The sequence below is a fragment of the Oncorhynchus kisutch genome, linkage group LG10 (genome assembly GCF_002021735.2).
Source record: "Oncorhynchus kisutch isolate 150728-3 linkage group LG10, Okis_V2, whole genome shotgun sequence".
NCBI lineage: Eukaryota > Metazoa > Chordata > Actinopteri > Salmoniformes > Salmonidae > Oncorhynchus > Oncorhynchus kisutch.
In genome coordinates this window covers 9,264,798-9,279,408 of record NC_034183.2, presented here as the reverse complement: position 1 = coordinate 9,279,408, position 14,611 = coordinate 9,264,798, and the positions used below count along the sequence as shown (strand labels likewise).

At 38.2% G+C, this 14,611-nt stretch overlaps 1 protein-coding gene across 2 annotated transcripts in view; it reads right to left on the bottom strand.

Annotated features, from left to right (window-relative positions):
- Positions 1-240: 240 nt before the first annotated feature.
- The window catches only part of LOC109898293 (microtubule-associated protein 1B), a 96,716-nt gene continuing 82,345 nt past the window's right edge, over positions 241-14,611 (bottom strand). The window contains exons 6-7 of one of the 2 annotated variants that reach the window (XM_031833021.1): positions 10,486-10,718; positions 241-6,528 (exon numbers count right to left, since the gene is read on the bottom strand). In XM_031833021.1, coding sequence (XP_031688881.1) covers positions 6,373-6,528; positions 10,486-10,718 — 389 coding nt within the window. In that variant the 3' untranslated portion in view covers positions 241-6,372. The remainder of the gene's footprint in view (positions 6,529-10,485; positions 10,719-14,611) is intronic. The other variant, XM_031833022.1, reaches the window with a different exon arrangement.

The following is a 14,611-nucleotide window of genomic DNA, read 5'->3' as shown; positions in this document are numbered from 1 at the left end:
CATTCATTGTTTGATGTCCATATAATGTATGGTGTCCACATTAGGACAGCCTCAGAGTACAATGTTTTCATAGTTATTTCATTAATTTCTCCATTTGGCTACATTTTTGGGCTAATAAATCTTTCACAATGTGTTCCTTTTAGTGTGCATATGCCCCTCCCCCTTCGTTTACATAGGAGTCACAACACAAAACTAACTCACATGAAAGAGAAAGATCCCAAAACAACAAGAGGCTCGTGGTCTGATTTCAATAAATGCATTTTTATTGGTGATCACCAGGCTGTTTCCCTTTTACAATTAATCTGCGGTAGGCCTAGTTGTAGTTTTGCATTTTAGATTTAAAGAGCGAGAGAGAGAGAGAGAGAGACAATTTTCTACAATTGCACTGAAGATAGTAACAGAACTAAGATTAATACAGCGACAAAGACCGAAGAACTACAACATGTTTTATTATAACAACATCTTAGGGTAAAACAGTCAAGCACAGCACGGTAATAATATATGCCATCCCAGAACCAGTTAAACAATCAGCTGATTCAAATATACCATTTTAAAAGAGCATTTCCTGTTTTCATTTTCATGTTAATAAACAATTACATTCAGGATTATAACCAAATAGTTCACATGCAGAGAGATAAGATGGGACAATGATATATGTTCAAAAGAGTTCAAATCTTTTTATGATGAGAAAGTTGGGAGAATGGAAATGAAACTGAAAGACGTTTATTTTTCATCTGTTAGCTACCTAGTTAGCATTGGCTATGTTTCTTTGTTCAAGGCTTGGGATGTTTTGATCATACACTTGATTAAAATCTGCTAAAATACCAAGTAGCATCATATGTTTCATAACATATCTATTGAGATTTTGTTTTAAGGTGTATATACATAGTTGTGTACAGTACATACATGTACATGCATCTTTCATTTGACTCATTTGTTGTTTTCTTCTGTCTCCAATGTGTTTTCAAGTCATATTCAGGAAAAGTTTCAGCTGCAGTTAGTTTCTGTGTTATTGTAAGTATGTTTCTGTTTGTGTGGGACACCGAGTCTTTGTGTTGTCATAAATGACAGTTTTCTCCTCTTGGGACAGAACCGCAAATGAAACAACAGCCACTGCAATATGAATAAACTGTACTATCTGTTTTGAGTTACAATCATTGTTCTAGAAATTAAATCTGAATTACAGTAGTCTGTCTCTTCCTTAGGCTTTCCTCCACTGATATATCTCTTAGATATTTGCGTACAATTCTGTTTTCTTCTGGGTTTTTTGTCCAGCAGCATACAGTACAGTACCAACTGTACCAATAGTATTATTTCAGGTTTAGTGCATTCTGCAAAGTCATATTTTGTATATATTTTTCACAGCCATCTGCCAAGGCCCCAGGGTGCTTGATCCTAAGGCTGGGTATTTGGAATCGAACCACCAAGATGCTCCGCCACAACTTAAAACAAAACTCAGACTTAAGTCAGACTTAAGGACAATACACCATATCAGCCCATTCAAAAAACCCATGTCATAGACAGTATATGTTAAACAGCCAATCTTGAGCCTGGTTCAGATTTCCCCCTTACCTTCCCTGTACTAGATCTGTACCTGTCATAGAGTGCCAAAAAGGGGTAGAGAGACTTAGATTGATATGATCAGTTTAGAAACAGTAGTTCGTGACAACATTGTAATATATCCAAAGCCATGTATTTATACTTTCACTGACAACCTGTCGTAGGCTTAGTGTGGTCCCTCTATACCGGGAAATGTAGTTGCTCATACACAGCTATTTGATAAACATCCTCCATCTCTATCCTCCGGGGGATAGAGATGCTCTCACTCAGCGTAGCAGCTTTTCTGACCTTCCTATTAATCAACATGACAAGCATACTGACTCTAAAGCTAACAAAATTGAGTATCTCAATAATACTGAAAGAAACCATTCAGCCGGAGCCGCGAGTCCGGCTGGCTCTGCCGCGTTGCTAGTCAGAGAGTGGGCCGGGCTAGGAACAGACCTGGGGGAAGCTGTCCTGCAGCCTATTATAGCAGCGTACATTTGAGTAAGTTCAGAAACAAAAAACAGACAAAGATGGCACTTTTCTCAGGCTAGTGCAAGATGGCTACAGACTGTGGCTTTATGGGTTTAGCCTAAGAGGAGACTCCGTTAGGTTCTGGATCCAATAGAGGGAGAGAATGTTCCTCTTGCAGTTCGATGTAAAGGATGTCTGTCCGTCTGCAGACTATGAGTCATAGACAGACTCTCCAGCAACCTCTGTCTGCCCCACCCAGTCCACTCTCTCTGGCCTCAAGCCAGGAGCCCCAAACACACAACACAGCAGCTCTAGACAGAAACACCTTACATTTAAGAATCACTAAAAGCAAAAAGGAATGCTGAAAATCAGACGCTTATTATAAAATACATTTTTAGCCAGTCTTTTCAAAAATACAGTCTAAGAAATGTAAACAAAAGAGACAATCATAATTGTTAGTTCTACATGTAACTGAAATATTGAAAAACAATTCAAATCAATAAAATAAAAAAAATTCTAATACTGATAATTTATTCATGAATTAATTTAACTAATAAAACTACAAAATAACTACCAGAAAAGTACAATAAAACGCAAAACAATCAAAAAGTGACTATAATCTCTATGGAATTGAATGCAAATCTGAATCACGTTTTGTAATGAGTTCCGATGAGCAGTGCGACATAGTAAGTATCTCCACCTCTGATTACCCACCGCAAACGCTCACTTTTAAGACACACACTGTTGTCCCCGTCTCTCTGTGTGTGTGTGTCACTCAAGCACGTACTACAACACAAAACGTCATTCTACTCGTAAGACCTGTGGTACACGTGCCACATCTCTATCCACTACAATCGACAACATCACATTCATGTTCGTTTCATAAATATGATCTTAGGGTTGAAAAGTTTACTTTTTAAAAATGTTATTAGATAAATATCTACCTTGCGTTATTGTTGGAACGTCTTCACATACAGTATGGAGCGTTTGCTCTAGCCACCTATTCTAAAATCAAAGGCTACCATAGTCCACGTTATGGTAAAGAACACTGAATAAAAACGTAAATAACATGTGTGATTCTCTCACTAGAACCACAGCCCCACTCCTTAGCTCCTCTTCTCCCCTTTGAAAAGTGCATTCTTGCTCTTTGACCACGTTATTGTCTGATGCATTTTCTGGGCGGCACTTTAAGATAGGGGACAAATGCTAACCAGCAATAAACCGATAAGAAACTGAATCTAAAATGTGCTGGCTAAATGTGCTGGCTAATGACCTTTTCACCTACCAACTGTGTGTATACAGGATACAGCATCCATCCACATGGACTAGATGCACTATTCCTGGACAACAACTATGGATTTGTTTGATATTATAATGTGTTCCCCTCTCTACAGTTCCTTGTGTTATCCCTGGATCCAGGTTCCCCTCTCCACAGTTCCTTGTGTTATCCCTGGATCCAGGTCCCCCTCTCCACTGTTCCTTGTGTTATCCCTGGATCCAGGTTCCCCTCTCTACAGTTTCTTGTGATATCCCTGGATCCAGGTTCCCCTCTCCACAGTTCCTTGTGTTATCCCTGGATCCAGGTTCCCCTCTCCACAGTTTCTTGTGTTATCCCTGGATCCAGGTTCCCCTCTCTACAGTTCCTTGTGTTATCCCTGGATCCAGGTTCCCCTCTCCACAGTTCCTTGTGTTATCCCTGGATCCAGGTTCCCCTCTCCACAGTTCCTTGTGTTATCCCTGAATCCAGGTTCCCCTCTCTACAGTTCCTTGTGCTATCCCTGGATCCAGGTTCCCCTCTCCACAGTTCCTTGTGTTATCCCTGAATCCAGGTTCCCCTCTCTACAGTTCCTTGTGTTATCCCTGAATCCAGGTTCCCCTCACTACAGTTCCTTGTATTATCCCTGGATCCAGGTTCCCCTCTCTACAGTTCCTTGTGTTATCCCTGGAACCAGGTCCCCCTCTCCACAGTTCCTTGTGTTATCCCTGGATCCAGGTTCCCCTCTCTACAGTTCCTTGTGTTATCCCTGGATCCAGGTCCCCCTCTCCACAGTTCCTTCTGTTATCCCTGGATCCAGGTTCCCCTCTCCACAATGCCTACTATAAAAGTAACCCTTCTCACTTGACCGATATACCCCAACCAGAAGGCACATGAGAGCGATTGTCTACCACCGCAGTCATGTTCCCCCCCCCCACAAGAACACTCACACAACCTCCACACAATCCTGTCTTAGTGGGACGGAGTAGACTCTAATGGCTAAATTCGCCATGGAAAATCGATGCAGTTTCCATCAATTCATTAAATAGTTTCATACAGACAGTATAATTGAACTGAAAACGGGAGAAAACATCAAACGTAATACATTCATCTCGGTTGCCTCTGTCTCAACCAGTCAGCTGCATTCATTTAAACATCCTTCTCTAATGTGTTATAACACAATCTCTCCATGTATCAACATATCAACATACCAACAAAGACCATGATAATGGCTTCAGATCACAGGACGACTGGCTCGTGGTAACGACTGGAGCGGAATCAGTGGAATGTTATCGAATACATCAAACACATTGTTTCCATGGTTTCCATTGTTTCCAGGTGTTTGATGCCATTCCATTCGCTCTGTTCCGACCATTATTATGAGCCGTCCCTCCCCTCAGCAGCCTCCACTGCTTCATATATTGATAAAGAACCATTATATCCAGCACAAATATAGCAAATACAAGAGAACCATCTCTTTGCCCGGTGCCTACAGTGTAATGTTCATTTTAGCAAACACACAGCCAAACGGTAAGGTATTGGAACATGTTTATAGGCTACTCCCTACTTGGAGACTGCAAGGACTAGACACACGGTAAAAAAAAAAACTCTACCTCCTCAAGGAAGGAGTCTGAGCTAAATGCAAGAATCATGCTTCAGCTACTGAGGAAAAATAATTCATAAAAAGGTAGCTAGTTATTTAAACTGAAAGTAGCACTTTCAGGCCCCTCCTAAAGCTTCACGACAAGCGATGTGGTAATAGTCCTCTGTAACACCAGTTGACGTAGTTAAAGAGTACTGAGAAAGTCAAATGGCACAGCATCTAGAGCTGCATCTTACGTAATATCTCCTAACAGGAATATTGTCTTATATATTGAAAACAAAGCCTCAATTTAGGATACTTACTGAGCTACTACCATTATACAATATTGTGCGTAGTCTGCGTACAAGCGAGATCAAGTAACTGTTCATCTCGTAACAGTTTTCGACTTATTTTGCAGAGCGTTAACAACTGCCCGTGTCCGAATATCCATACTTGCATCCTAAATAGTAGGCCGTTTGAGTATGTGAAATTTCGATAATCGAGTATTCATGAAATGCCTAGATGTCATACTTATTTAGGCTGTTCGTTTGGTAGAATTTACTACACACTATTGAGGAAGTGAATCGGTTCTTTTTTTCACACCCGCGCTGGTTCGACACCAGCTGATAATCAGATGTGCTTTATAAAAAAAATTAACAAATGACGGGGGAACAAGTGCGACAACACGTTTGATGCCTTCTCATTATGTTGATATTTGTTGCTTGCTGCATACATTTTTCTTACTAAGTACATTGTAGTATGTAGTTCAATTAGTACGCAGTATACTGTTTAGGGAAGTAGTAGGCAAGCCAGATTTGGGACACAGCCACTGTCTTACCTCAAGACTGTTTTGGCACTTACTTTGGCCCTTTGGATAAGCAATTTATACATTTTATTTTCATTTTGTATTTCTCTGTTGAGTTTAAGACAATAAGTAAGAGTGTTGAAACATCACATGTTGAATGTGACATAACTGTGGACAATCTTAATGGAGCATTAGGCACTAGATGCCCCAACAACGCGAGACAAATCGATACATTGTAAAGATAGCACTTTTAGTTGGAAAGTGTTGTCCATTTAGATGTGGATTTGAGGTGCAGTACAGTGATTTGAAAGCTGAATTAACTTTTGAGAATTATCCTCATCACAGATGATGTGCGTGATCACAATATGTGCACGTTGGAGAGGTTATATGTGAAGGGGAAAAAAACAATATTGTTTAAGACCGAATCTAATAAAGAGGTGTTTTTATCGTGCAAGTATGTTGTTTAAATGGAAAGCATAATTGAAAGAAATATACATCACACCTTTGTACAGCTACCATGTACCCTGTACTTTAGCTATGTTTCTGCCTGACATATCGTAGCTGGCTGTTATCAGGTAACATTGACCAGTTGGAAGCCAGTGCACATGCCGAAGACGACAGCAAATGCAATAGAGTCTTACATATGGGAGGAAAAAAAGTAGCACAGATGAGGGGAGGAGGAAGAGGAAGGTAAAATAGCAACGGGTGCAGAACTTAGAACTCAATCTTGCAGGCAGGGAAGGACTCATCCTGCATGACCACTGTGCTGCTACTGGCCAAGACCATGATGTTCAGGTCCTGCTGTTTCTCGTGCGTCTGCTGGTACCAGTCCCGTGTCACCTCCGTGTCATGAGTAGGGATCAGAGTCACCTAGGTTAGAGATGGAGGACATGTAATCAAGTCAAATTCACCAATACATTGATCAAGCAATCAGCCGAGCCGGCAAAATCAGGCAGCATAACGTCATAAAACGTCTTTTTTCTGGTAAATGATGTGTCATAAGAACATTTATAACGAACCAGGAAATGTATTTTTAAGACGTCTGGCGTCTGATTATTAAGACGTGTTTTTTTGTCGGATGCTAAATTAACGTTTTTCAAAATGTCATGTTACAGTACACCCAGTAAACAACTGGACTATGATGTCACAAAATGTCATGTTACAGTACACCCAGGAAACAACTGGACTATGATGTCACAAAATGTCATGTTACAGTACACCCAGTAAACAACTGGACTATGATGTCACAAAATGTCATGTTACAGTACACCCAGTAAACAACTGGACTATGATGTCACAAAATGTCATGTTACAGTACACCCAGTAAACAACTGGACTATGATGTCACAAAATGTCATGTTACAGTACACCCAGGAAACAACTGGACTATGATGTCACAAAATTTGTCATACTGATGTTATTTGCAACCAGTTTTTGTTGCAATATTCCCGGGTGGAACATTGAACAACATTGACAATTACACTACTGTTCAAAAGCTTGGGGTCACTTAGAAATATCCTTGTTTTGAAATATATATATATATACACACAGTGGGGCAAAAAAGTATTTAGTCAGCCACCAATTGTGCAAGTTCTCCCACATAAAAAGATGAGAGAGGCCTGTAATTTTCATCATAGGTACACTTCAACTATGACAGACAAAATTAGAAAAAAAATCCTGAAAATCACATTGTAGGATTTTTTATGCATTTACTTGCAAATTATGGTGGAAAATGGTCGCAATTGTAAATGAGAACTTGTTCTCAACTTGCCTAATTGGTTAAATAAAGGTGAAATAAAAATAAATTTAAAAAAAGGTAGTGTAGCTCATCCAGGATGGCACATCAATGCGAGCTGTGGCAAGAAGGTTTGCTGTGTCTGTCAGCGTAGTGTCCAGAGCATGGAGGCGCTACCAGGAGACAGGCCAGTACATCAGGAGATGTGGAGGAGGCCGTAGGAGGGCAACAACCCAGCAGCAGGCCCGCTACCTCCGCCTTTGTGCAAGGAGGAGCAGGAGGAGCACTGCCAGAGCCCTGCAAAATGACCTCCAGCAGGCCACCAATGTGCATGTGTCTGCTCAAACGGTCAGAAACAGACTCCATGAGGGTGGTATGAGGGCCCGACGTCCACAGGTGGGGGTTGTGCTTACAGCCCAACACCGTGCAGGACGTTTGGCATTTGCCAGAGAACACCAAGATTGGCAAATTCGCCACTGGCGCCCTGTGCTCTTCACAGATGAAAGCAGGTTCACACTGAGCACATGTGACAGACGTGACAGAGTCTGGAGACGCCGTGGAGAACGTTCTGCTACCTGCAACATCCTCCAGCATGACCCGTTTGGCGGTGGGTCAGTCATGGTGTGGGGTGGCATTTCTTTGGGGGGCCGCACAGCCCTCCATGTCCTCGCCAGAGGTAGCCTGACTGCCATTAGGTACCGAGATGAGATCCTCAGACCCCTTGTGAGACCATATGCTGGTGCAGTTGGCCCTGGGTTCCTCCTAATGCAAGACAATGCTAGACCTCATGTGGTTGGAGTGTGTCAGCAGTTCCTGCAAGAGGAAGGCATTGATGCTATGGACTGGCCCGCCCGTTCCCCAGACCTGAATCCAATTGAGCACATCTGGGACATCATGTCTCGCTCCATCCACCATTGCCACGTTGCACCACAGACTGTCCAGGAGTTGTAGGGAGGTCCAGGAGCATGCCCAGGCGTTGTAGGGAGGTCATACAGGCACGTGGAGGCCACACACACTACTGAGCCTCATTTTGACTTGTTTTAAGGACATTACATCAAAGTTGGATCAGCCTGTAGTGTGGTTTTGTGACTCCAAATCCAGACCTCCATGGGTTGATACATTTTTATTTCCATTGATCATTTTTGTGTGATTTTGTTGTCAGCACATTCAACTATGTAAAAAAAAACTATTTAATAAGAATATTTCATTCATTCAGATCTAGGATGTGTTATTTTAGTGTTCCCTTCATTTTTTTGAGCAGTGTATATATATATATATATAATTTCTATTTTTTTGTGTCCATCAAAATAACATCAAATTGATCAGAAATACAGTGTAGACATTGTTAATGTTGTAAATGACTATTGTAGCTGGAAACGGATGATTTATTATGGAATATCTACATAGGTGTACAGAGGCTCATTATGAGCAACCATCACTCCTGTGTTCCAATGGCACGTTGTGTTAGCTAATCCAAGTTTATAATTTTAAAAGGCTAATTGATCATTAGAGAACCCTTTTGCTATTATGTTAACAACTGTTGTTCTGATTAAAGAAGCAATAAAACGGGCCTTCTTGAGACTAGTTGAGTATCTGGAGCGTCAGCATTTGTGGGTTCGATTACAGGCTCAAAATGGCCAGAAACAAAGACCTTCTTCTGAAACTCATCAGTCTATTCTTGTTCTGTGAAAGAAGGCTATTCCATGTGACAAATTGCCAAGAAACTAAAGATCTCGTACAACGTTGTCTACTACTCCCTTCACAGAACAGCACAAATTGGTTCTAACCAGAATAGAAAGAGAAGTGGGAGGCCCCGGTGCACAACTGAGCAAAAGGACAAGTACATTAGTGTCTAGTTTGAGAAACAGACACCTCACAAGTCCTCAACTGGCAGCTTCAATAAATAGTACCCACAAAGCACCGGTCTCAATGTCAATAGTGAAGAGGCAACTCTGGGATGCTGGCCTTCTAGGCAGAGTTGCAAAGAAAAAGCCACATCTCAGACTGGCCAATAAAAATAAAAGATTAAGATGGGCAAAAGAAACACAGGACACTGGACAACAAAAAAAGTGTGATTGACAGACAAATCTAAGTTTGAGGTGTTCGGATCACAAATAAGAACATTCGTGAGACGCAGAAAAAAATGAAAAGATGCTGGAGGAGTGCTTGACACCATCTGTCAAGCATGGTGGAGGCAATGTGATGGTCTGGGGGTGCTTTGGTGATGGTCAAGTGGGAGATTTGTACAGGGTAAAAGGGATCTTGAAGAAGGAAGTCTATCACTCCATTTTGCAACGCCATGCCATACCCTGTGGTCAGCACAGTCAACGGATCTCAACCCTATTGAGCTGTTGTGGGAGCAGCTTGACCGTATGCTACGTAAGAAGTGCCCATAAAGCCAATCCAACTTGTGGGAGGAGCTTCAGGAAGCATGGGGTGAAATCTCTTCAGATTACCTCAACAAATTGACAACTAGAATGCCAAAGGTCTGCAAGGCTGTACTTTTTTCAAATGGAGGATTCTTTACAACAGCAAAGTTTGAAGGACACAATTATTATTTCAAATAAAAATCATTATTTATAACCTTGTCAACATCTTGACTATATTTCCTATTCATTTTGTAATTAATTTCATGTATGTTTTCATGGAAAACAAGGACATTTCTAAGTGACCCCAAAATTTTGAACGGTTGTGTACATTGTAACATTCACAATCTAAATGCTCAAATAATGATGTCCGTCTCAGTGGCTGTAAACAATGGCATACATTGTCTAAAGCATTGTCAAGCATCTGTTTACACTACCAAGTCCATTTTACAAGTGATTCAGATCAGTGATTCTGAATATATCCCTCTGGATCCTGAGATTAGCAGTGGTGCAGAATGTCTTCACAGCGAGAAAACACAGGCTAAATGGAAATGTGGAGAAAAGTCAAAACAAATTTAGGAAAAACGTAGAAAACGAAATGTGGAAGAAAAAAAAAGTCCAACAGAATGTACTAACAATGTGGAGAAAAGTCAAACATTTACTTAACAGCGGAGCCTGCATGTATGCAGACAGAGAGAGACTAAGGGAAAGAAATAGAGCAAGCACCTGTAGATTGGAGCCCCATGTGGCCTTGCCCTCCAAAAGGGCATCCAGGACACCACGACTAGGCTCTCCACCGGCCGGGTCGTTGCCGCTCACCACGTAGTACGCAGCACGCACCCGCTTGAAGAACTCCTGGTCCACATTCTTGGCACTGCAGTGGTTGGGCACGTAGGCCAGGTCCACATAGATTGGAGGCCCAGGGGGGACGGCTGAACTCGATTTCTGGGAGTTGGTACCTGAAGGAGGAGGGACCATAATGTAAAATTGGAGAAGTCTCTACTGGCTTTAGAATGACTAATGACTTTAGAATGTCTAATGCCTTTAGAATGTCTAATGCCTTTAGAATGACTAATGACTTTAGAATGTCTAATGACTTTAGAATGTCTAATGCCTTTAGAATGTCTAATGCCTTTAGAATGTCTAATGCCTTTAGAATGTCTAATGCCTTTAGAATGTCTAATGCCTTTAGAATGACTAATGACTTTAGAATGTCTAATGCCTTTAGAATGACTAATGACTTTAGAATGACTAATGACTTTAGAATGTCTAATGCCTTTAGAATGTCTAATGACTTTAGAATGTCTAATGCCTTTAGAATGTCTAATGCCTTTAGAATGTCTAATGCCTTTAGAATGTCTAATGCCTTTAGAATGACTAATGACTTTAGAATGACTAATGACTAGAATATCTAATGACTTTAGAATGTCTAATGACTTTAGAATGACTAATGACTTTAGAATGACTAATGACTTTAGACTTTAGAATGTCTAATGACTTTAGACTTTAGAATGACTAATAACTTTAGACTTTAGAATGTCTAATGACTTTAGACTTTAGAATGTCTAATGACTTTAGACTTTAGAATGACTAATGCCTTTAGAATGCCTAATGCCTTTAGAATGACTAATGACTTTAGAATGACTAATGACTTTAGAATGACTAATGCCTTTAGAATGACTAATGACTAGAATATCTAATGACTTTAGAATGTCTAATGACTTTAGAATGACTAATGACTTTAGAATGACTAATGACTTTAGAATGACTAATGTCTTTAGAATGACTAATGACTTTAGAATGACTAATGACTTTAGAATGACTAATTACTTTAGAATATCTAATGACTTTAGAATGTCTAATGACTTTAGAATGACTAATGCCTTTAGAATGACTAATGACTTTAGACTTTTGAATGTCTTATGCCTTTAGAATGTCTAATGACTTTTGACCTTAGAATGTCTAATGACTTTAGACTTTAGAATTTCTAATAACTTTAGACTTTAGAATGACTAATGACTTTTGACTTTAGAATGACTAATGACTTTTGACTTTAGAATGACTAATGACTTTAGAACGTCTAATGACTTTAGAATGACTAATGACTTTAGATTTTAGAATGACTAATGACTTTAGAATGGCTAATGACTTTAGAATGGCTAATGACTTTTGAATGACTAATGACTTTAGAATGACTAATGACTTTAGACTTTAGAATGACTAATGACTTTAGAATTTCTAATGACTTTAGAATGTCTAATGACTTTTGAACGTCTAATGACTTTTGAATGTCTAATGACTTTAGAATGACTAATGACTTTAGAATGTCTAATGACTTTAGAATGACTAATGACTTTAGAATGTCTAATGACTTTTGAATGTCTAATGACTTTAGAATGACTAATGACTTTAGATTTTTGAATGTCTAATGCCTTTAGAATGACTAATGACTAATGCCTTTTGAATGTCTTATGCCTTTAGAATGACTAATGACTTTAGAATGACTAATGACTTTAGAATGACTAATGACTTTAGAATGTCTAATGACTTTTGAACGTCTAATGACTTGAATGTCTAATGACTTTTGAATGACTAATGACTTTAGAATGTCTAATGATTTTAGAATGACTAATGACTTTAGAATGTCTAATGACTTTTGAATGTCTAATGACTTTAGAATGTCGAATGACTTTTGAATGTCTAATGACTTTAGAATGACTAATGACTTTAGAATGACTAATGACTTTAGAATGTCTAATGACTTTTGAATGTCTAATGACTTTAGAATGACTAATGACTTTAGCCTTTTGAATGTCTAATGCCTTTAGAATGACTAATGACTTTAGAATGACTAATGACTTTAGAATGACTAATGACTTTAGAATGTCTAATGACTTTTGAACGTCTAATGACTTTTGAATGTCTAATGACTTTAGAATGACTAATGACTTTAGAATGACTAATGACTTTAGAATGCCTAATGACTTGAATGTCTAATGACTTTAGAATGACTAATGACTTTAGAATGACTAATGACTTTAGAATGTCTAATGACTTTTGAATGTCTAATGACTTTAGAATGACTAATGACTTTAGACTTTTGAATGTCTAATGCCTTTAGAATGACTAATGACTAATGCCTTTAGAATGTCTTATGCCTTTAGAATGTCTAATGACTTTATACTTTAGAATGTCTAATGCCTTTAGAATGACTAATGACTTTTGAATGACTTTAGATTCTAGAATGACTAATGACTTTAGAATGACTAATGACTTTAGAATGACTAATGACTTTAGTTAGACTTTAGAATGTCTAATGCCTTTAGAATGACTAATGACTTTAGACTTTAGAATGTCTAATGCCTTTAGAATGTCTAATGCCTTTAGAATGTCTAATGACTTTAGAATGACTAATGACTTTAGAATGACTAATGATTTTAGACTTTAGAATGACTAATGACTTTAGAATGACTAATGACTTTAGAATGACTAATGACTTTAGAATGTCTAATGACTTTTGAACGTCTAATGACTTGAATGTCTAATGACTTTTGAATGACTAATGACTTTAGAATGTCTAATGATTTTAGAATGACTAATGACTTTAGAATGTCTAATGACTTTTGAATGTCTAATGACTTTAGAATGTCGAATGACTTTTGAATGTCTAATGACTTTAGAATGACTAATGACTTTAGAATGACTAATGACTTTAGAATGTCTAATGACTTTTGAATGTCTAATGACTTTAGAATGACTAATGACTTTAGCCTTTTGAATGTCTAATGCCTTTAGAATGACTAATGACTTTAGAATGACTAATGACTTTAGAATGTCTAATGACTTTAGAATGTCTAATGACTTTTGAACGTCTAATGACTTTTGAATGTCTAATGACTTTAGAATGACTAATGACTTTAGAATGACTAATGACTTTAGAATGCCTAATGACTTGAATGTCTAATGACTTTAGAATGACTAATGACTTTAGAATGACTAATGACTTTAGAATGACTAATGACTTTAGAATGTCTAATGACTTTTGAATGTCTAATGACTTTAGAATGACTAATGACTTTAGACTTTTGAATGTCTAATGCCTTTAGAATGACTAATGACTAATGCCTTTAGAATGTCTTATGCCTTTAGAATGTCTAATGACTTTATACTTTAGAATGTCTAATGCCTTTAGAATGACTAATGACTTTTGAATGACTTTAGATTCTAGAATGACTAATGACTTTAGAATGACTAATGACTTTAGAATGACTAATGACTTTAGTTAGACTTTAGAATGTCTAATGCCTTTAGAATGACTAATGACTTTAGACTTTAGAATGTCTAATGCCTTTAGAATGTCTAATGCCTTTAGAATGTCTAATGACTTTAGAATGACTAATGACTTTAGAATGACTAATGATTTTAGACTTTAGAATGACTCATGACTTTAGAATGACTAATGACTTTAGACTTTAGAATGTCTAATGCCTTTAGAATGACTAATGGCTTTAGACTTTAGAATGTCTAATGCCTTTAGAATGACTAATGACTTTAGACTTTAGAATGACTAATGACTTTAGAATGTCTAATGATTTTAGAATGGCTAATGACTTTTGAATGACTAATGACTTTAGAATGACTAATGACTAATGACTTTAGAATGACTAATGACTAATGACTTTAGAATGTCTAATGACTTTTGAACGTCTAATGACTTTTGAATGTCTAATGACTTTTGAATGACTAATGACTTTAGAATGTCTAATGACTTTAGAATGACTAATGACTTTAGAATGTCTAATGACTTTTGAATGTCTAATGACTTTAGAATGACTAATGACTTTAGCCTTTT